At 39.0% G+C, this 24,200-nt stretch overlaps 1 protein-coding gene across 3 annotated transcripts in view; it reads left to right on the forward strand.

Annotated features, from left to right (window-relative positions):
• Positions 1 to 24,200, forward strand: part of pdlim7 (PDZ and LIM domain 7) — a 127,061-nt gene that overhangs the window by 51,568 nt on the left and 51,293 nt on the right. For 2 of the 3 annotated variants that reach the window (XM_048543136.1, XM_059650721.1), the window contains 2 exons: positions 7,559 to 7,592; positions 12,118 to 12,383. In XM_048543136.1, coding sequence (XP_048399093.1) covers positions 7,559 to 7,592; positions 12,118 to 12,383 — 300 coding nt within the window. The remainder of the gene's footprint in view (positions 1 to 7,558; positions 7,593 to 12,117; positions 12,384 to 24,200) is intronic. The other variant, XM_048543137.1, reaches the window with a different exon arrangement.

A 24,200-nucleotide genomic window follows, 5' to 3' on the forward strand; every position in this document is an offset into this window, starting at 1 on the left:
CTTGACATGTTCAACTTGCTGCCTACTCCTAACTGCCTTTTGTTAGACATTGGGCACCAACATCTCTGGGCATTCTCCGCGGAGAAAGATCACATATGCCATGTCTATGGGCTTTAGCTTCCAATATATGCCAGCCTCTGAAAACTTCCATGGCACATTCCTGGCCCAATTTATAAGGTGCTTCTGCACTTAGTTGCTGCCCAAAGTGCAGCAATGATCATTGTAACATCGAAGCAAGGATATCCTTTGTTCATGGATACGCACCCAGCTTATTGAAAGGATCAGGCTGTATCTCTAGGCATTTTGCTTGCTATTAGTGTTCTTTCACACTGAGCCTACCTACATGTTCACAGCATCCCTGGTTTGCAATGCCCTGCCTTTTTGCTCTTTGGCTGACGGGGCAAAGATACTGGTCTCATTTATTGATGTTTTGTTGTGCTGTTTAGCGCAGATACAAAGCTAGGTAGCTTGTCCTTGATCGTCATTCTGCCTCTGTCAGGTCAAAGGCAGCGTCTGATAGTATTGCAAGGACTGGCTTGGCTGGTCACATCAGAATGCCGTCCAAACAAGGGTGAGGAACCAAATGTCAGGCAGTGCACAAGCCACCTTTGGCTTTGTCTGCCCGACTGTGGACTGTGTTCTCTCGAATGAAAGTGAGTGGCACAGCTCTGTATGTGCAGGTGGGGAGGTGTCCTGAGTGAGTGAATAGGCACCACAAAGCATCCAGGCTTAGTGGGGTCACATGCTGGAGTGGGTGAGTGCACATGAGGGATGATGCAGGCAGTACTGATACTGAGAGCATGGGCCTTGGTGTGATCTGGGTTCAAGAGCAGAGACGAAGAGTGAGTGCAAGCTTTTGGGGGGGAATAAAAAGATAGTGGCACTTACACTGATGGAGAGGAGAAGTTCATTAGTCTTTCCTACAGTGCTGATCGTTCCTCCAGATAGCTGAGATTGCTTTACCTAGTGCACCTTCTGGCCACGCTGGCATGGTTTGATCTGTGGCCTTCTCTGCTGGCCCTGGGAGAAGAAGATGTCCCACCTATGTGCAATCCAATCCAATAGGAGCAGGAACCAGGAGCTCCTAAAGTGGAGCATGGATTTCTACTGTCACTATCTGGACAATTGTCAGGGACCATGCAGTAATAAAAATTTTACAGATTTGTGCCTGTGTCAGGGATACCAGTCAATTTGCTGATGTCTGGTGAGTGACAAGTTGTTCTGGGAACAGTGTGGTATGATGGGTCAGAAATCCGAGTGTGGTACTCATTTTAGGGATGGGAAGGGGAATTAATGTGGTGTGCTTTATAAGATTCACAGAAAACTCCCTCAGCTTCATGGCGAGAATCACTCTACAAACTTGCATTTATGGCTGAATCTTATTTTTTTGACTATGCCTCCCCTTGACAAATGTGAATATTGACCAAACTTAAAGCTATACGTACTAAAGTTTCAAAATAATGACAATACTGTATGAACCTTCAGCACTAAAAGTTCGCTTTCATAATGGCAGTGATAGCCTCCAGAGAATTGTTAACAAACGATTATTGTAATTGCGAACAGATTATGGTTTCAACTCTCATTGACATAGGCAAGTTTTCATTTCTTGAGGGATGGGTTTTTAAATAACTTCACAGTATAATAGTACAATACTTCATCTACCCTTAAAGAGTATGCCTTCTACTCTGAATGGTAATGATTCCCACACTGGGGAGGATCCTTGTTACAGCCCTTGAACTCAGCACTGATTAAAGATACCATTGAGCTTTGATGTTAAAGCCAGTGTTTCACATCAGATGTAAGACTCTGAGAAAGAGGAACTATTCAAGTTTTTGTTAAACATGGTTGACATAATGTAGGATGTCAAAAGCTGAGTGGTCAGAACAGAACGCTGAGTAGAATGAAACTGCCATGGTCATAGTCAAACCTGTAGAAAGAATTGGTCAACTAATGTTGTGCTTGTCCTCTGCAATGTAAGGGAGATGTCTTCATTAATGCATGACTGTAATTAAAGGTAAAGTCACCACAGTTTTTCCAGACCATAAAAGCTTCGCCAATTAGAGATAACTTGCAATAATGTAACTGGAGGGTCACATATTGGGAGTTGAGGGGAAGAAGTTAAGAAGGAAGATCCTCTATGGTAACGTCAGCTAAGTGCAGGAATTGAAGCCATGCTGTTGGTGTCACACTGCATCACAAGCCAGCCACCTAACAAAGCTGATTGCACCCTGGCCTCTGCAATATTACAGTAAATGTAACAAAATAAGAGGGGAAGAAAAGCTGAATCCTTAATCTTGGTAGTCCGGGCAGTAACTAGAGGTTATCGACTTCTAATGAAGGATCTGATCTGATTTGATTCTGGAATATAAGTCCACAGAACGTACAGTCTCCAAGGACTCATTTAAAATGAATAATGTTAAATTTCAGAAAAGTGTGCATTGGAGAGAGTGGAGAAAAGCAGTTGGGATAATCCCAAATTAAGCAACGGAACAGAACGAATTCTGCATTCTAGAGAGATGGTTGAAAAATGGGGAAACATCAGAAATTAAACAATAAAAAGATGCACTTTCAATATTATTCAAAACTATCCAGAGCAGTAGCGCAACCAAATTAAAAAAACTTATTCAAAAAGACTTTTGGAATACCCTGTCAGTGTATCAGAGGTGATTAGCTTCACAAATAAATTTGATTGTCCAGAAAGCCTGAGTGAGATTTGAACATCTAATTGGGACTTCCTGCTTATTTTTCCCAGCTCCAAGCCCCACCTGCTGGACCCCTTTTTCTTTTTTGTTGGCGCTTTGGTCAATGCTTGTCAGCTGTTATATCACTATCATTTAGCATTAACAACTTGTACAGCAGTTACACCAGAATTTATGTGCATTCAGACATACAAAAATATACTGCTAAACATTAAACAATATTTTTTAAGGTTTCTTTTAAAACACCAGGTTACACCTGCAGATGTATGTATGGTGTTCACTGGCAAGCCTGTAAAATGCTGGCTGAAACAAAAGTTGGCTTAGAGCGCAGGAAGATTTGCTCATGGTCTGTTTCCTGTTTATAACATTGCACGTATTAAGTTTCCCGATAAGTTATCTGGATGTTAGAACAGTGTACATGTTGCAATATTTATAAACTGTCACTTCATCAATCATTTTACAATTTCCTTGGGAGTATTTTTAATTTTCTGCAGCTACATTGTGTAGATTGGAGTCCTTTTGCTAAAGTAAAACTGATAAAATATGTTGACCCAGCAATAGTAAATAGTGTGGTTCAAAAGGCTTGTTTGCTTTTTAAAAAATAAACAAAATAATGCTTTGATCTATATTCAGGGCCTTTCTTTCATTTCTTTAGACTAAGTCATTTGCTTAAAACCATTAATGATCTGCATTTATTACCTGTTCCAAACCATCCTTTGAACTGAATGGCTTCCCAGATCCATTTCTGAGGACTCAGAGTTGAGAGTTAACTTCGCTACTGTGGATATGAGCTCACATGAAAGCCAGCCTAGAAGGTCCTTATTAAACTAACATTCCATTCCTGGTCTTTGAATTCAAATGTCACCATCTACCATGATGCACAGCTACCAGTGATACAGTGACTTAAAGCTGGTTGCTCCCAAGTGGTAAATGTTGAAAGAGTGCTAATGAATCGTGCAGGGTAGATGGAGGTCATGGAGGAACTTGTTTTTCAAATTGAGGATGAGAATTTCCAGGGGTTTGCTTAACTAGAATCAATGCAACCACTGGATGAACAATTAACAATCAATTTGGAACATAAGCAGCAGTGTTTGAATGACTTCAAATTTGCAGAGGGTCGGGAATGTCCAACTGGGCCAGGAATATTTAGTCTAGAGATAGCATGGATGAGGGTTGCTACAACCATTTAATTGAGTTGGAATTCTAAAAGGAGAAATAAGCAACTCGCTGAGGTTAAAGATTATGAACAATTAAATTCATTCTCGAGTCACTATCTGGGAGAAATTTGAGGTAGATGACTGGGGAATTTGGCTTGGTGTTGATTAACTGAGAACAACTGTGGTATATTACCTGACACCTCCTGGAATTTTGTATTTTTACCCTCTACCCTTATGTGCTACTGAGTAGAGATAATGGGAACTGCAGATGCTGAAGGGTTTTTTGAGGTAGTTACCTCTCTCCCTTTTGCCCAAAACAAAGCAAAGACAATCTGCTGATTAGAGGTAGAGAATTTGCTACTACAGGGTGTCTGCAGAAGAGGCATGCCTCTTGGATGTCAAGGTTTATTGCAGGATAGTGGTAAGCACCGTTTCATTCGATCAGACAAATTACTTCCTTCTTAAAGAGCTAGAATGGATACATCTCCTTCCAAGCTGGAGTAGAACTCCTTGACTCTATTCTCAGACTGTGGCTGCACCCTTCCAACTGAGGCCACATTGTAACATGAATATTTAACACGTTCTTCAGAAATATTAAAATTCAACAATGGTTCTGGTCATTAGTTGGAAGAAATTTTGGCTGATACTGGTACCTGGCTGAGTGACAAGTTGTGAGATTGGTAGAGGTGGGTGGGATCAGTGTGTATATAGATAATATCACAAGCACTGTGTGGATGTAAGAGGAGGACAAACAGACACCAGAGGGGACACCAGAGCTAATGGTATGGGTAGGAGAAGAATATGATTATAAATGAGAGATAATGGGGACTGCAGATGCTGGAGAATCCAAGATAACAAAGTGTGAAGCTGGATGAACACAGCAGGCCAAGCAGCATCTCAGGAGCACAAAAGCTAACATTTTGGGCCTTGGCCCTTCATCAGCTGATGAACCCTCTGATGAAGGGTCTCGGCCCGAAACGTCAGCTTTTGTGCTCCTGAGATGCTGCTTGGCCTGCTGTGTTCATCCAGCTTCACACTTTGTTATGATTATAAATGAGTTTGAGCTGTGATTGGGAGATTATAAATAGAGCCAGCTGAGTGGGAGAGGCAGGCCTGTTTTTATTTGAGGGAATGTGGGATATTTAAGGAAGCAGATGAATATGGGGAGCAAAAATTCAGAATATCAGTTAATGTTGGAGCTAGGAAAGGAAATTAGAAGATCAGAAATTTAGTAGGAATATATAGATCAGGAGATGGATCTCCATAAGGTGACTTTAGAGAGGGCTTGAGCGGAGAATAGATGAGAAACTTGAGAAAGATGCAATATCTATGGCAAGAAACTGTTTTAAAAGGCAGTTTGACCTGTTGTGCCAGTGGAAGGCAAGGAAGTGACAGAAATAACTGATCAGATTTTTCACCAGGATTGAACCCTGTTCATGAGCTCCTTTTTTAATGCTTACTAGAAAGCAGAAGGGTTTAAGAAGGTAGTTTGCAGTAGAGAAAAGAAGCTACGGTGTTTCTTTGCATAGTGCATCATTCCTGGCATAGTCAGTAGTTGGTAGTTGAGGGCAGGACCTAGTGCCTGCTTTCCCTGGCTGAGTCAGATTTGTCAATAATTGGCCAACCTAGTCTGTCATATCCATTCAACTTTTATATCCCGTGGACCGGAGATTAGGGTCATTCTGGGATCAGCTAGGATGAGATTATATTTGCTTTTAATATTGAAAAGAACATCCAAAGTTTGGAATAAGCGTGTGGTTGAGCTGATTGTAATTGCAAAAATGTGCGTTCCAGGAGGGATGGGCCAATATTGAAGAAAGTCTTTACACTACATTATATATTATTCTTTTTCAGAATCTGATTCACCTGCTACTCTTCAATTTTATCTTGAAGCACATTCGGCTTGAAACTATGGCATCATTGGTAAAAGATGACTACTTGTGTCTTATGGCTTGAAGAATATCATGCATATTCATTTAGCAAACATTCTTTTCTTAAAGTTGAGAAACTGATATGTTGGATTTTACTATTTACTATTCTAGCTTTTGACTGATGTGATTAATTGATGCTGATGACCTTCTATGCTAGTGAGAAAAACAAACTTCTATTTCAGACATCAGTGTTATTACTGATTCTCCAAAGCAGATTTTTGTTTGGAGAGACAATTTGCTGATAGTCCACCTAATCTTGACTTTTCTATGACTGAATTTCTTCTGGAAAGAGGCAAGTCTCAAATCCAGCTTTTAAATTTTATGATGACATTAAAGGATGACACAGAAAATGGCCACAGTAAACTTGGAAGAATAGTCAATGGTCAGTAAGATATGTGAGTACTGACTGTTTTTGAAAAACAGTACCTGTAATGATACAAGCCATGTACTTCCTTCTAAGCGAAAATGTATTCATTAATTGGAGGTCTAAAGTGATATAAGATTTCTACTGAAAAGCTGAAGTTGCTTGAAGTGAGAGAACATTATAAAACCTTACAGTGGTGCCAAAAGCTGGACAAATCCTACCCATCCAATAACAAACCCATCAGACTATTCTTGGTTGTTAGTAAAGTGATGGATAGTATCCATCAACGATGCTATCCAGTAGCTCTTGCTTAGCAATAATCTTCTTGAAGACATGAGCTTTGGGTTCTGTCAGGGCAACTCAGTTTACTTCCTGACCTCATTGACAAAAGAACTGAATCTGAGGGAGAAGATGAATATGACCGCACTTGATACCATGGCTGCGTTCGAACAACTGTTGCATCTAGTCCATGGGAATTGGGAAGGTGGTAAGTGGGATCTGCCCAATGTTTGGAGTCAAAGTAAGATGATTTAGGGTTATTTTAAGTCAGTCACCTCAGCTCCAGGACATCTCTCCAGGAGTTCCTCAGGGTGGTGTCCTACACCTAACCATCAGTTGCTTTATCAACTATCTTCCCTTCATAATGACATGTAGAAGTGGAGTTGGTTGTTGATTGCTCAATGTTCAGCACCACGTTTTTGACTTCTAAAACTGTCTATGGCTAAATGCAACAGGATTTGTTTAATATCCAGAGACAACACAGTATGGGTCTGGAGGAACACAGCAGGCCAGGCAGCATCAGAGGAGCAGGTAAGTTGATGTTTCATTTCAGGACCCTTCCATATCAACTTCCCTGCTTCTCTAATGCTGCCTGGCCTGCTGTGTTCCTCCAGCTCCACACTGTGTTATCTCTGACTCCAGCATCTGCAGTTCTTGCTAATCCTTTGTATAATACCCATGCTTGGGCTGATGAGTGGTAAGCACCACATAAGTGACAGATGATGACTATCTCTGTCAAGGGAAATTTAACCATTGCCTGTGACTTTCAATGGCAGTATCACATTATCAAAATCCTAGGAGCTGCTGTTAATGAGGAAATGGGCTAGTGATACAAATACTGTAGTTTCAAAAGCAGGTAAGCAAAATGTCTTTCATTTTAAGGTATTCATCCTTGAATCAAGATTTTGAGTTCACACCATATCTGAGGAGCTAGTCCTCATATTTCCTCATTGCAGTTGTTTGTTTAAATAGCATACGTAAGTTTAATCACACCTTTTGAGAGTGGCTCGGAAGTACAAGTGACAGGATTTTGCTCTGATGTGTTACGTTCTCTCTGGTGTGCAATTTTCTAATGAGCTTTAGCATACCATATGTTTCAACACATTTCTTTTTGGTTTCTCTTCTCAGAGTTCTTCGTTCCTCGGGAGGTGGTGGTGAGAAGGTATAGTGGATGATTACGTTTTCTACAATGTCTATGCATGTTTAGTTTAAAAAATAACAATAAGCTAAGGCAGACTGTGTCAAGTAATATTCTGTTTTAATTGTGGATATTCAATATAACTCTTGTAACTTTGTCGACCAAAGCTCACATGTACCTGTGTGTAAAATGAATCTTACTGAAAATGGATTGTGACATGATTGAGTGTTACGATTATGTTATCTCAATTATTGACATAATTTGTTTCTCACCTTTCTCCTGGAAATCCTGGATGCATATTAAAACACCAACCTGTCAATACCAAAGGTTAGAGTTCAGCTTTGCTTAATCATGCATGACTGTTGAGGTCAAGTAATTCAAATTGCTTTGCTTTTGTCTTTGTAATTACTGACTTAATATTGAGATTCCCACTTCATGAAGTGCATTAAATCTGTTGAAACCACCTAATATTATGCTGTGACTGCTAATGCATGGCTAACTAGCTTTCATAATACTTGTCATCTTTGCTTTCAGTAGTGATGTATTTGTCCAAACTGATTCCGATTACATCTCTGAAGCTAGGGGAAAATGACAAATTCCTGAGTTTCCATGAGCAAACGGCACCAATTTTGCATGGGTTTCTGCAATAGATATTAGTACTATTTTTGTTCATCGCCCTTTTTTCCCTCTTTTTTTTTGGTTGATTAATTTGATAAAGTTGTACTCCTACCTTTTTCCAAGATCACTGGGATTGGGCCATTTTGGTGTCAACACCTGTTCTGTTCCTTGAGGCTTGAGCAGGGTCAAGGATACAGTGATGGCTTTCCCTCTGAGAACAGGAGGGGAACCCAGTATGGTAAGGTTTTCGTGCATCTACAAAAAAGAACTTGCCTTGTGCAGCCAGAGGGAGCAGGAGTGCTTCTCCAACCTTTAGACTTTTTTTTAGCCATCCCCTCCACAGTGTAGGCATAATTCTTGAGAGTCCCTCGTGCCACGCAGCCTACTCCCCAGTTAATCTTGACCATAAAGCAGTCACTTTCAACTCTCTTCCAATTTTTTTTTTAAATTAGAAGTTGACAAGCAGCATGATGGTGAGCCCTGACCCCTTGGCTGAGACTGCCTGCTGGAACTCCTGAATAGGCACTCTGCTTTCTTTGCCGTGATCCTGACCAAAAGTTAAAACTGAGGCTTTTGTTGCCTCTAATAGTTAAATAGTATTTGGAGATCTTGATTTCCCAATTTGGGCTGGCTTGGGATTAAGACAGAAATTGCTTGGGTCTTTAGCCATCTCATTTATTGTTGCATCTCTGTTGCATATTGATGGGCAGAGTGGATGGCATTCAAAAAATTACTATGTTCATAATATTCTCTCTCAGAATATTAAAGCATCTTACCCCTCAAACCAGCCTTATTCAGCATCTATGCTGTTACAAGGTGTCTGGGCTAGAAATTGTGATGTGTCAAGACACAATACAACTTCAGAAAGCCCTTTTGAATCACGTTTTAAAATCTAACTCTGATATGGCAAGCAAACATTTCTGATTCTCGGTCTTCTGGTGAAGCATGCAGAAGAAAGGCTAGATTAACTTGCAGACATTTCTTTGGACATTGATCTGATGTGATGTTATGCAATACACTTCAATCATTAGAACTACCAAGAGGCTTGTGTCAAGACCCACCAGCTCGTAAGGTGTCTGATAACATCGCTGAACGGGTTGATTAGAAAATATCTTGGATGAAGACCAGTGAAATGTGTTATGATCCCAAAGTGAACTGCCAAATTTGTTATAATTTGACTGGTGACCAATAAAGTTTCTGAAGTGGGGAGAAAATGAAAGATGCTAGGTAGTAACTGAGAGTATTGAGTCCAAAAACACCACAATTTAAACAAACCAAAATTTAAACTTTACTGTACCAAATCAGAGTAATATGAGCTACAGTGTGGATACAACTTTTACGCTAATTCTAAGAATCCACCTGAGCCTGTCTAAGGAAATGGGGTAAACCATTTCTGACAGATGAGGAAAAATGTCATCCCCCAGAGGGTAATGAACCTATGGAATTGGCTATCATAGACAACAGTTGAGGCCAAAGCATCATGTGATTTCAAGGAGTTGGATATAGCACTTGGAACTAAGGGGATCAAAGGATATGAGGGAAGAGGGCACGCTATTGAGTTGGATGCTCATAATGAGTGGCAGAGGAGGCTTAAGGGCTGAATGACCAACCTCTTTTTTTTCTGTGATTTTATGTTTAATGAGACTGGTGTTTTGAGACAAAAATATAGTAATGAAGGGATGGGTAATTGGCATCTAATTAACAATCTTAACAGCTGGAGGAATGTATTTGTTGCCTGTCTAAATTTGTGCTGCTGACCATTTCCTCATGTGCATCTTGATGTCTCGATGCATGCCCCACAAATTACCATACAATATGTTGGCCATGCTGTACTGAAGTCTAGCTAAGCATCAGAAGCTATGTTTGTGGTGCATTTTGCGGCCTCTCTTCATCTCGCTATGCAAGGCAAGTATACGTGCACTCACTAATGTTATCAGCCAGATAGGGGTTAATATACCTGCTGCACTGCACGTCTTAGGGTTCTTTGGCATGGGCCTTTATTTATGACCCAGACAATGAACACATAATGGATTATCTTAGCACGTTAGAAGTCTTCCCCTTTCCAACCAAATAACCATAAATATTTACCATTAGAACATCAGAAGTTACAATTAGAATTTGGAAATGGTGCGCAATGGAAAATGAATTTGTAAGTGGTTATTACACTTGATTTTTTTTCCATGATCAGGAAATGTGGTGGAGTTTGAGACTAGTGAACTGCCAGTGAGTTAGAAAATATTTCTGCGTGGTTGCATACTAAATACAGTTGCTAATTATTACACTTTGTACATGACAGACAAAATTAGCTAAATTTCATACACTAACTCAAGGAGTTGTTGCCATCTTGCTCAAAGACTTGGGTAGTTTTTTTTAATGTAATTTCTTAGTTTCAGAATGAGTAGCGGAAAATTAAGTGACATGTTGAAATCCTCATCCATACCTTTTTTTGCCTTGACTTGATTATTCAATGCTCTCAGCCAACCCCCTATAATTCTACCATATATAAACTTAAGCTTGTTTGAAACTCTGTCCATGTCTTAAGCTTCGATCACCCCTTGCTCCCAGATCCACTGATCAACATCGCTTCCTGGTTAAGCAACACTTCTCTTGTTTTTAAATTCACATTTTTGTTCTCAAAACTGTTGACAAACCCCTGCATCCCTGTCTCTGTAACTTCCTCCACAACCCTCTGTCCATAGAATTTAACTGCTGAGTAAAGTTCACATTTGGCAAAGTATTTTGGATGTGTCAGGATTCCCCCTCCACCTTGTTCAAGGCTCAGTTAAGCAGAGCTATTAACATACTCCAAAGCTACATTGATATAATCTAGCTGTGAAAGTAATCAACTCAGTTAAAGGTTATTACTGACACCAGAATGGAGGTTAATTGCATTTCAGTACTAGGCTAGCAATGACGACATTCTAAAATTTCTAGGTTTCCATCTCCAGTTCTCTTTCAAATGATAAATGGTATTTTAGTTGAATTTTTAGTTTGCAGTTCATGTTGTCCAAGATCCAAGGTCAAAGTATATTTGAATTTCTGGTAGATGTTCCTCCGTATTTCAATTTTTCTTCCCTATCTATTGCTGATTTGATTTTGAAGGAGGATATAGTTCACTACGGTCTCCTGGCAGTTATTGTATGCATAAGCCAGGATACTAAAGAATGGAGACTGCTGTCAGATTCAGTCTAAGATTCTCAAAATCTGTCGGTCTGCCTGGAGAGTTTAGTGGATACATGTGGCAAAATAGCAAGGCTTTGCTACTTAAAGTCAGACACTAGTGTATCGGACTAGACGTAGATTTCTGTGGTGACCCAAGATTTTATCACCAGTGCAATGTTGAGTTAACAGCTCTACTTTTACAATAAAGTCATGATGAAATCAAACCTTTAGAAGTGCTTGCACGATAATCCCAATGGTCTATTGTGCTAAACCTATTTGTACCTAATTAGGATTACAATTTGATTTAATCAGTTAAAATACCTGCTTATGCATTCAGTAGTCTGCAACTTCAAACCACTACTTTCCCATCAGTGTATTGAACTGGTCATCTCCTGTTGCTGAGGATTCAAGTATTTATGTGTCTGTTTTTAAGACAACCATTATGTAATTGCATATTTGTCGGAATGTATGACAAGGGAACGTGTTTGTTATGGAGAGCTGTTCTCTAGGGACAAGTTGAGAATATTTTTGCAATGGCCAAGTGTAAATTATTAGCATATGTTACGTAATGAATTACCTTTTGACCTTCAGTATTCATGCAGCTTGGATTTCTAAATTGGCCCTTCAGTGATTTGCAATTACATTCTTAAATAACGATAACTAATAGATAGCTCCATGGTGCTTGAGTCTTGCCTCAATGACTGACTGACTGTATAACTGCATGTTGCTTGTGGTGTTTTTTGAGTTTTTGTGTGTTTCTTTTGCTCAGGATTTTATGCTTACTGCACCTTCTGTTCCGAAGTACTCGTTTGACTCCAGCATGCCATTGAATAAGACAGCAAGACCATTTGGTGTTACAACTACGGAAAGTTCAAATTCAGGGACACCAATAAAGTCAGTGAGCTACAAACCTGTATCCCTATATACTCCACCTTCTGCTTTGCCTAGCATCACACCTGCATCCCAGACACAACAATATGGCACAACCACAGAAAAACACAGCTCAACTGCAACCACACTGCAGCATCCAAATGGGTATGTCAGAATGTGCATATAAACCTGTCAATAAAATATATCACAAATGCTGTTTCAAAATCATTGCACTGGAGAGGAAGGTCCATTGCTAAGCCTCTCTTTTTTAAAAAAATCAACAATTTTTTAGGAAATGTCTTAACTACTCAGGCATTTCAGAACTAAGTGGGAAGATTCTTTGTGGCCAAGTGCTGAGCTTTGTTTCTACTGGATGAAATACAAATTACAACCAACTGGAGTTAAAAACCACAGTGCCTCAGCAATAGATTTTCCTCTCTCAAATGACAACTGCCTTAATCAAAGTGCCCACAAAAATTTGATTTTATTTATGCTTAACATATCAATGAATTATATCAGAATACCTTCTGCATGATGCATGACTGTTCAAACTATCCTAGATTCCCAAAGAAGGAAGCAATTTTTCAAGTTTGTTAAAGGTGTGACCTTTCCAGTGTGAGCAAAATGTTTCACAATTCACTGCTGTTTGAAAGTAACTCCCCATGATTTGCTTTTGCTTCATCTAGTATTCACAAAAGTATTTTGGAACAATTTAATTAATCAACTGTGCTGAGTGCATTTGCATTTTGTATCAATAGAGGTTTCCTGTCTCATTAATCTATTTGCATTGGTTATCGTGCATAGTACTTTGAAATATTTCAGACAAAATTGTTTTCCAGATTGTGTTGTACTTGATTAATCTAAGGTGTTCTAGATTTGTGTGCTCTAATTCCATTTAGATTGTCACTTGTTGATTAAGTACACGCAACAGTCTGGCATGAGATTACTGTGTTGGAACTGTGGATTGGCTGTAGTAACGTGTGCAAACTGTGACATTTCTTTTTTAAGAAATTATCAAGGAGCTTACTGGTCAGGGTCATATTCAACAAGTATGCAGTACTGCTTACCCAACACAGGTCCATACTTGGAAAGGCATATATTTATCTTGGCCTATATTGGGCCCTTTGAATGCATACCTACTGCTTCAGTTAGCAAGCTTTGGTAGTGTTTGTCAAGATATGTATGTCAAAATATCTGTGGCTGATGCAAAATATTGTTCTCCTAACTCTGAAACCCTAAATCTGCTCTATAATTTTGATCAAGTTGAAAAAGTAAGCATGCAGCCAACAAAATCTCAGACACATGCAGAGGTACAACAAATTATTTAATTACATGCTGGGGCTTCATGTCATAAGTTTGTTTTTGTTAATTTGAGTTCCTGGAGAAAGTGTCCTTCAAAATGTTAATTATGACTACTGCAAGATTTTTACTTTAAATGAAATTAAGAATTTTACAATGAGGTGTGAAATTTGTTTTCAGCATCAACACAAAGATCAATAGGAAAGAAAATCTTGCAAGTCTTGCTGATTCACTTTTGTCCGATTGTGTGGTACCACCAAAAAAATCAAACTGATTTTGTGCTTATTTTCTAAAAATAATCAAGTGGCCTTACTTAGTTTTTTTTTGCATGTTGTGAATATATTTAATGAGTGTGGCTAAGTTTAGAAAATGGCTAACTGGCAGTGTTTTGTCAATTTTAAATATTCACTAATTACAGGGAGGTGGCATGTTGAATTTGACTAATCCACATTGTCAATGTAAAGGTAAAAGGTAACCATGCCATTGTCCTACTGGACCACAAGGCTGCTCTCTGATTAGATAGAGATGAATGGTGATGGTTAAACCTCAGGGTCATCGTGCCTCCGGCGAGGGAAGAGGTTGAGAAAGAGGTTGTTTTTCATGATAACCTTCACTGATGCAGGAATTAATCCCACACTTTCGGCCACACCAGGCAGTGCAAAATGGCCACCCAACCAACTGAGCTAATTACTCCTGTTGTCAATGTATGGATTAATGCAATAGTGGGAATAGAAAAAGTTCTACTTTTTTTTAACACATGTATTCCTGACTGTTTGACCAAATAACAGTTACAGTCATTGTACCAAACTGTGACTTAAAACAAGAACTTTTGTTTCCCTATTGGTGTACTAAGTTTCTTACAATTAAAGATTTGCTTACGGTTTTTGTTCTCTTGTTTGTCTGCAATATGTATTCTCATAAGAGGCTCCAGAACATAAGTGTAAATTGTCAGCATAAAATGGTTGACACTTTCAGTTCGGCTTGCATTGTGAAGTAAAACAACAGGCAAGAAGAGAAATACTTGGCTTTTCTCTTAAATTGTGATGGATGCTTTGAATGGAGGAGGAAATTTCAGCATGTACCTAATACATGTAGTCAACAGAGCTGTCAAATTAGTCAAGTGGAATCACATGATACCTGTTTCTCAGGATGTTTATAATAGTGTGTTTGAATATTTTACAGTCAGCTAATCTTACGGATAGTGAAGACACTAAATGTTATGACTTTCCACAATTCTGGTGACACAAAGGTATATTTTTGACTCACTGATTATTCACTATTTTCATACGTGACAATGCAGAAGGAAGTGAAAAGGATATTTGAAACAGTTGCAGATTATTGATAAAACAACGAAGGGAAATGTAGTCTTTTGGCAAACTTGAATGTTACTAATATGATATATGATACTGTAGACTGTCTTCCTCCTCCATCTGTATCTAGCCCTGAATCTTTAAATCCTTTTATTTACACTGCCATTTTCTCTTTTTCAATCTTATTTAAAAACTTTTGGCTATCACTCATATTCAACTCATCTTGTACATTTTTCTTTTTCTTCAGGTGGATACTCTAATCAAGTTAGTACATTTTCTTTGTACTTATCTAATATGGGTGGCATACTCTAATTTACTGTAGAAGGGCACAATCATAGATGCCTTAAGATAGTAATTTTTAGTTTTTTCTGTTGTAAACAAAGCCTCTATATTTGCTTCCAGAGAGAGAAAGAGAGAGAGAGATTTTCAAAATAAAATATAAATAAATTTGTAATATCTTAACTGAGATACATTATTGCTTTTCTGTTTCACCCATTGATTAGTTCAGCTCGGTATTTTTATTTTTCTATCAAGTTCACTACCTTTCATAATGGTTGTCTCAAAATTCTCCAGGAAGCATTTTCAATTTCACTTCAAATTGGAGTACTGCATATCAACTGTTGAATTAAAGTCTGATGCTAAGCTACATAGAAGTCTAACTACATAGTTGTGCACAACATGCTTATTGGTTAGAATGTGAAGTTGAAATGTATTTGAAGGAGGGAGAATAAGTTGAATACAAGAAGAACTCTTTGATGTAACAACGATACTTTAACTTGAGATGCTGGAAACAGTTTGGAGCATGGGTTTGAGAGGTGGCAAAGTGTTGAAGGGGTTGATAAAAGGCAAATAAAATGAACAGTAAAACTCAACTCTGTGGAGACAGGACACTGTGCAGATTACTAAAATGTCCCTGTTTCTCTGGTGTATTGCTGCATGAGGTGAATACTATAAAAATTACTTGGTTGATATTGCAAGCATCTTAATATGATGGATGCAGAGATGATGTGGGGACCCCATTAACATTAGTTAAAGGGCATTACTTACAGAAGTTATCATGGTAAAGAGAACGCAACACTAATTTGTCTAAAAAAATGATGCTGGAGATCTTCAAATAAAAAAAAAAGATGCTGGAAAATCTCAGCCAGGTCTGGCTGCGTCTGTGGAGAGACAAAGAGTTAATGTATTCGTTTTAGTATGGCTTTTGGAAAATTGCATTTCAAAATTTTCTGTTGGCCCGTGTCAAACCCTGTCACAACTTCTCAGCAGTTTCATTGTTCATCGTCCACAAGTATGGAATAAGCTTTCATATGTATGTTGTTAATCACAAGCTCCAATTCCATTTTACACAGTTCCACAATTGCCTCTGTAACGTGATAGACTGGTAAGTTTCCGAGAAGCCAATTATTTTCTAATTGGAGAATGGATAATTGATGCTTCAATTTTTTGACTTCCAACAGACAATTCACTCCTTGTTTGATCACACGGAAACAAATTCCAATATCATACACTGGTATTTCATTCAGTCCAGAGCCGAAAGTGAAATGTGTGTTCTCTAGTTACTTTTATTTTGAGTCTTATTGAAACATCAGACCAATGCAACCCTGTTTACTCATGGCATTAATTCACTGCCTTCATCAGCTTGAACCATTTCTCCAATGAACTTGCTAGGTCATAATATCGATGTTACTTCAATTCCAAAACTCCTTTTGCCCATCTCTTCACAATCCACATTGGCTTTCTCTTTTTCAGCACCATTTTTTAAGAAAAAAAACTGCATCCTCATTTGCTAATGTCTCCATCACCTTTGATTCTAGTCTAACATTACAGCGATGTTCAGCCTTACATGCACTCCACCGTTCTTTCATGGTCTCATTCCCTCTTGTTTTCTATTTCCCTTTGTTTAACCATGTTTTGTTCCAGTTTAAGTTGTTTGGTCCTATTCTCTGCAATTCATTCCGGAATCGTGAAGTCAATGCATTTCTTTAAAATCTATTTTTTTTTCTACCGGTGCTTTCAATGGACCCTCCTCTTAACTGAATTCCTCCCATACTTGCACAGCATAAGCTTGGAACTGTAGACATGGGAGCTGTAATTGACCTGTAGGGAGCTAATTCCACAGATCCCTATACATCAGGGTGAAACTGTAGGACTTGAGTTTGCAACTTTTATTTTTATTGTTTTGTCTTCTACATAACTTTTCAGGTCCCACATTAATATCTCCATTGGTATTTTTAATTATCTGACTGTCTAAATATCTAAGTCTGAAAAAGTATTTTGATGTTACTGTTAGTCATTCAGAATAAAGCAAATTTCTTATGTTTTGTGATGCAAACAATGTTTGTATACTGTTTGGTGAATCTTTACATCCAAGGATACAAGTACTGATTTCAGAGCGATAGCAGTAAATAAGTCACAGTGCACAAATGAGGAGCAGATAACTGATGCCATGCTGGCAACTATTAATGACCCCATACTTTGGAGACCTGTGGTTTTATTGTAACAGCAAACATTTGGATGCTCCAGCTGTTGGGGTTAGGGGTCAGAAGGATGAATTAATGCATGAATCACTTTTTTCAAAAAGTATCTTGCCATTGTTTGCAACTACAGTTGATCTACACAGCCTTACTTTGTAAGTGGCAAGGGAAGAAAGGCTGAACTAAAATGCGATCCATCTTTCATCCTTAAAGTTTTCATTGGATTCTTTAATCAGTGTAACTAGCTGTTTGAAGACTAAAAGCCTATTACTTTAACACAATTGTTAAGTGAAATTGGATCTACAAATATGAATGGCAGAATGATGGGCATATCTAGTCTGGTCCTAGATCTTTACAGACATTCCTCGTTTGCCTCCTTTTAATCTTGCATCACTCTATCTATGAAGTAGCATATTTGAAGTGCTTCAGAATTAAGTCATCAGTACTTATAATTGCCTTATCGTTCCATCCAGCAGTCTGGTCTATTTATTGCATTTCCTTCTCTCTCTATTACAAAATGCTTCAATTAGAGTTCAGCATTTTGTCAATTAGCAAGCAGTATTATTTTAGATTCCATGTAAACATTTCAAACGCCATATGACAATGATTTTCCAAATACGAGTGTTATCATAATGTTTTTTTATAATCTTAAAAAGAATAGTTGCAGATGACTGACTTTTTTAAGAACTGGCACAAATAATAAAGGCATAATGTTTTCAAATAATGTATTTTAAGAAACATCTCATACCTTTCCACACACTCCATTACTGAAGTGAGAGTGACAGCTCTTGACATCAAGGCTGCATTTGACTGAGTGTGGCATCAAAGAGCCCTAGCAAAACTGGAAGCAGTGAGTATCAGCGGGCAAAATTTCTGCTGGCTGGAGTCATTCATGCACGTAAGCAGATTGTTGTGGTTATTGGATGGCGGTTTCCTCTATAGGAGTTCCTCAGAGTGGTGCCCTAGGCCAACTGTCTTCAGCTGCATCATTTAACGTCCGTCCTTTCATCATAAAGTCAAAAGTGGTGATGTTTATTGATGATTGCACAATCAATGTTCAGCCCCATTCACCCCTCCTCTGATACTGAAGCAGACCATGTTCAAATGCAGCAAGATTTGGACAATACCCAGAATTGGCCTGACAAGTGGCAAGTAATATTCATGCCACATAAAAACCAAGCAGTGAGCAACTCCAATAAAAGACAATCTAACCTCTGTCCCTTGACATTGAATGGTGTTATCATTGCTGAAACACCCACTATCAGTGTCCGGGGGGCCAACTATTGACCAAAAACTCAAATGGACTCAGCACATAAATATGGGTTTACAAAAGCCGGTCAAAGGGTATGAATATTGCAGTGAATCACTCACCTCCTGAGCCCCCAGAGCCTGGCCACCATTTACAAGGCACAAGGTCAGGAGTATGATAGAATACTCCCCGCTTTCCTGGATTGGTGCAGCTCCAACGACACTCTAAGCTTGATACTATTCAGGACACAGCAACCTGGTTGATTTGCACCACATTTCCAAAAAAAAACTGCCCTGTCCGCCACTGATGCCCAGTAGCAGCAGTGTGTATTATCTACAAGATGCACTGCAGAAATTGAGCAAAGATTCTTAGACAGCACCTTCTGACCCCATAACCCAACAATCTGGAAGGACAAGGGCAGCAGACACATGGGAAGACCACCACCTGCAAACTCCCTTCCAAGCTACTCTCAATCCTGACTTGGAAATATAACATTGTACGTCACTGTATCTGTTTCAGAATTCTGGAATTCCCTTCCTGATAACATTATGGGTCAATCTACAGCACATGGACCAGAGTAGTACAAGAAGGAAGCTTGCGACTATCTTTTCAAGGGCAAATAGAGATGAACAAAAAATGCTGGCCCAGCATTTTAAAAATTGAAATTTAAGAATTAACCTTTTGCTCATAGAGTTGGATTTTTAATCAATTTGAAAGTTGGCATTAAAACATGCATATTGCGAGCTGTACCAAGCCAGTTGCTGACTGATGACTTAGTGGGTTTTTTTGTTCTCAGCTTTGAGGGACTTTATTTTCAGAAAATGCTAGTCTAATTGAAACTATTTTGATTTTTTTTAAATGCATCTGGTTCATTACTGCCCCTTAGTGAGTGAAGTCTGTTATCTGCACCTAGTCTGGCTTACCTATGACTCCAGATCCATGGAAATGTTTCTGACTTATGAATGCCCTGAAATGGCCTTGAGACCTAATTAACTCAAATGTGGACCTTGATAAGAAAGCAGACATCCCACGTAGGAATTAAAAATCAGTCTGTTCACTTTTTTTTAAAATTGCTATTGATAATTATATTTTCTTCACTTTCTAGTCATCAATTTTCTTTTTGTTGCTTCTGTCCTGGAGCTTGTCATGCCTTTTTAACTTGTTCGTACTTTGATTTTGTACTGTAATGCATTCAGTGAAAATGAGGAGAAATCTGAGAATCGTCCCAAGTTTCATGTTCTTAGAGATGAAGAAATGCTTTACGATCTTGCTGACTATAGGTAAGTAGAGCAAGCATGAAAATTGCAAACCTGAACATGGTTGGCTTTCAATTCCTTGCCGTTGTGTGGAATGTAAATGGTCAAGTTTTACCAAGAATTAAAACATAACTATGGGGCAATTGTGCAATTTCTTAATTTTAACATCTTGCATTTTAAAAATGTTTCTTTTGCAAACATTGTAAATCTTTAGCATGGTTTGAACTTGTATAAACTTGGCTGCCTTTCCAGGGTTGATTTTTATTTTTTCTTTGAACAGAAAATCCAAATATCTGTGTGCCTTTAAATTGCATGAAGATTTCTTTAATTTTTGTTTTGAGCAGTTCAGGCTTTTCATTTAGTTCCATAAATTGAATCAGTACAAAATCAACAAACTGAATATCAAGGTTGTCCTGATCATTTTGTGTTCCACCCCTTTGTTTTGGTTTTCATAAATTACCATTCTGTCTTGTCCAAGTAGCATGCGGTTAAGAAATGAATGTAGGTCATAACAGGTTCATAGTTCCTTTGGAAGTGCAATCACAGGTAGATAGGATAATGAAGAAGTCATTTGGTATGCTTGCCTTTTATTGGCCAGTGCATTAAGTATAGGAACCAAAAGAACAGCAGATGCTGTAAATCAGGAATAAAAACAAAGTTGCTGGAAAAGCTCAGCAGGTCTGGTAACATCTGTGAAGGAAAAAAACAGTTAACATTTCTGATCTGGTGACTCTTCCTCAGAACACCTTGATTAAGTGTAGGAGTTGGGAGGTCATGTTGTTGCTGTACTGGACATTGGTTAGGCCGCTTTTGGAATATTGTGTGTAATTCTGGCCTCTTTGCTATTGTAAGGATGTTGTAAAACCTGAAAAAGTTCAGAAAAGATTTTCAAGGATGTTGCTAGTGTTAGAGGGATTGAACTATAGGGAGAGGCTGAATAGATCGGGGATATTTTCCCTAGAGCGCTGGAGGCTGAGGAATGACTTTATAGAAGTTTATAAATCATGAGGTGCATGGATAAGGTTGATGGACAAAGTCTTTTCCCTGGGGTGGAGGAATAAACTAGAGAGTGTAGGTTTCAAGATGAAAGGGGAAAGATTTAAAAGGGGCCTAAGAGGCAGTGTTTTCACATTGGGGGTGGTGAGTGTATGGAATGAGCTACCTGAAGAAGTGGTGGAGGCTGGTAGAATTACAACGTTTAAAAGGCATGTCGATGGGTATTTCAATAGGAAGAGTTTAGAGGGATATGGGCCAAATGCTGGCAAATGGGCCCAGATTTATTCAGGATATCGGGTCAGCATGGACAAGTTGGATCAAAGAAAGGTCGTTTGTGCACTGCATATCTCTGACACTATGACTAAGTTGTCATGTGACAATCTGAGAGGAAAGAACGGCTGTGTTGGGAGGTTGGAGGAGTGTTTCAGAATTTTCAAGCATATATAAGCTGGAGTTGCCATGCAAAAAAATAGTGTTTTTAGTTTGGTGTGCACTCACACAAGAATATAATTTAACTGGTTTGCCATATTGCAGAGGAGTGTACCTTTTGGGTAATTGGATTTTGTTTTGTGATCTACATAGTCTTCCTGATCTGCATGACTCAATGAAATACTGGTGGCATTCTTTGATTACTCAGAATAATGTGATAAAGGAAGTTTTTGATACTACATTGGGGAAACCAAGCGGAGGCTTGGGGACCGCTTTGCAGAACACATCCGCTCGGTTCGCAACAAACAACTGCACCTCCCAGTCGCGAACCATTTCAACTCCCCCTCCCATTCTTTAGATGACATGTCCAACATGAGCCTCCTGCAGTGCCACAATGATGCCACCCAAAGGTTGCAGGAACAGCAACTCATATTCCACTTGGGAACCCTGCAGCCCAATGGTATCAATGTGGACTTCACCAGCTTCAAAATCTCCCCTTCCCCCACCGCATCCTAAAACTAGCCCAGTTTGTCCCCTCCCCCACTACATCACCCAACGAGCCCAGCTCTTGCCCTCTCCCCCCCCCCCCCCACTGCATCCCAAAACCAGTCCAGCCTGTCTCTGCCTCCCTAACCTGTTCTTCCCCTCACCCATCCCTTCATCCCACCCCAAGCCGCACCTCCATTTCCTACCTACTAACCTCATCCCACCTCCTTGACCTGTCCATCTTCCCTGGACTGACCCATCCCCTCCCTACCTCCCCACCTATACCCTCCTTTCCACCTATCTTCTTTTCTCTCCATCTTTGGTCTGCCTCCCCCTCCCTCCCTATTTATTCCAGAACCCTCACCCCATCCCCCTGTCTGATGAAGGGTCTAGGCCCGAAACATCAGCTTTTGTGCTCCCGAGATGCTGCTTGGCCTGCTGTGTTCATCCAGCCTCACATTTTATTATCTTGGATTCTCCAGCATCTGCAGTTCCCATTATCTCTTATACAATTTTTGATACTGTTGCCCCTGTTTGATGAGATGTAATTAAGTAGCAGCTGGAGTCAGTGTTAAGAGAGTTGAATATATCAAAGTTACTCAATTGAAATGCAGTGTTGTTTTTTTTTCTCACTTTAAGAAAAATCTCCTGAATATTATTCTTTCAAAATAATTCTTGAATATTTAATAACCTTCAAAATGATGTGGCCTGTTGGTCGAATTTATTTTTGTGCATCTGTGTGTTCTGATGAGATCTACTAGATACAGAATGGTGCTCCAGGACTGTCTTGCTGGCTCATTGAAGCTGCTATCTGAATTAATAATCTTGTGCCTATACTTGTGAAAATCTTTCTAATTTCTCCCAATACCTGTGTATTAGAACTTTGTGCTCTAAAAGCACCATTTCGTTTTCTATCAATCCAAGATCAATGGAAAAGGTTATTTTCCAATTTTAACCTTAGTGTTTAATTTCAAAATTTAACAGGAGGTGTATGAAGAGAAATGCATTAGTTGAATTTTGTGAAAAGTGCCATTTGACGGGAAATTGTTTTGAACTAATTGTAGCAGAACTCAACCCAAAATACATCAGAGCTTGGTTGCTGTCACATGCTTCCAGTTGTCTTGTGACATTTTCTTAAATTGATTACCGTTGCCTTTTTCTCGGATGATTTTGTTTTGTAAATGGAAAATACTGTTAGACATCTCTGAAATCAGGTTATGACTGTTTTCTGTCTTTTGCTGTAACAAGATGGTGAGCAACAAATAATCTTAAAGTGAGAAACATTCTGTAACAGGTTAAAATATAATGTAGCACTTCAGATCTTCCTCTATGTGGTATTTACTGAATGGAACCTTTCTGCCTTTTTAGTAGTAGTTGCAGTGAGAGTGCTTACTGTTCTTTTTTTTCTGAAGGTTTTAGATGTCAGCTTTGAGTTAGTAGCATTCTTGCTACTGAAGTAAAAGGTTCTGATTTCAAGTCTTACTCCAGAGACATGAACACATAATCCAAGTTGGCACAGTTAATGGTGCTGTCTTTCATTTGAGTTGTTATATAAAGCTCTGGCTGCTCTGTAAGGGAGATGTAAAAGATCCCATGAGGTTATTCGAAGAGTAGCAGGTAATTAATTCCTATGATCTTTCAGTTAGTACTTATCCTTCAGCCAATATCACTTAAAAAAACAAAATGGATCATCTTGTTGCTGTTTGGGAGACAAAACTTGGTGAAAATGACAGGAACTTACCCTGCATCATAACAGTGAATCCCATCAAAGCTAGCTGTGAAATGCAGTGGAATGTCCTGAGGTCATACTCACACTTTACTATTGCTTTTGCTTTGTCTCTCTTCCCTTCACTTCTTTCTCTGTCTGATTGCTTTTAAACTCATCAACCACATAATTTAGGCATTCTGTCAAAGCTGACCAACGTGTTATCATCCCCAATGACGCAAGTAAGAAGCGACTAATGGTGGACACTGAGGATTGGCAGCCAAAAACAGGGACAACACAGTCTCGCTCTTTCCGTATCCTTGCTCAGTTGACTGGTACAGACTTCAGTAAGTCTATTGGCATCATTAATACATAATGATGTAACAAACATGCATGTCAAATAGTTATTTCAGGACATAATTGGTTACTATCCACATCTGCAAATGCTGAAGATCAACTGTGTGATGCATCTTATGAATAAAATGTCAAAATAGTTGCAATTGGGGACTGAAGTACAGCCATGAAGTCTCTCGTTGTTAGATGGAGTGAAATACACCAGAGGCCAAAGTCAGAAAATCAGATTATTCATGGATACAAGTTTGGGAGCATGTTGCTGAGATAATGTTGGAATAAGGCTGTGGATGGAAACGATTCAAAATGGGAAGTAATGGGAGGGTGGAGAAGTTGGAGCTAATGAATTACATATGTAAGGACCACAGTTTTGGATATTTGGAGGTGCATAGCATGGCAGTTAGGAGACTGAGGCTATTAGTGT

The sequence above is a fragment of the Stegostoma tigrinum genome, chromosome 13 (assembly GCF_030684315.1).
Source record: "Stegostoma tigrinum isolate sSteTig4 chromosome 13, sSteTig4.hap1, whole genome shotgun sequence".
Taxonomy (NCBI): Eukaryota; Metazoa; Chordata; class Chondrichthyes; order Orectolobiformes; family Stegostomatidae; genus Stegostoma; species Stegostoma tigrinum.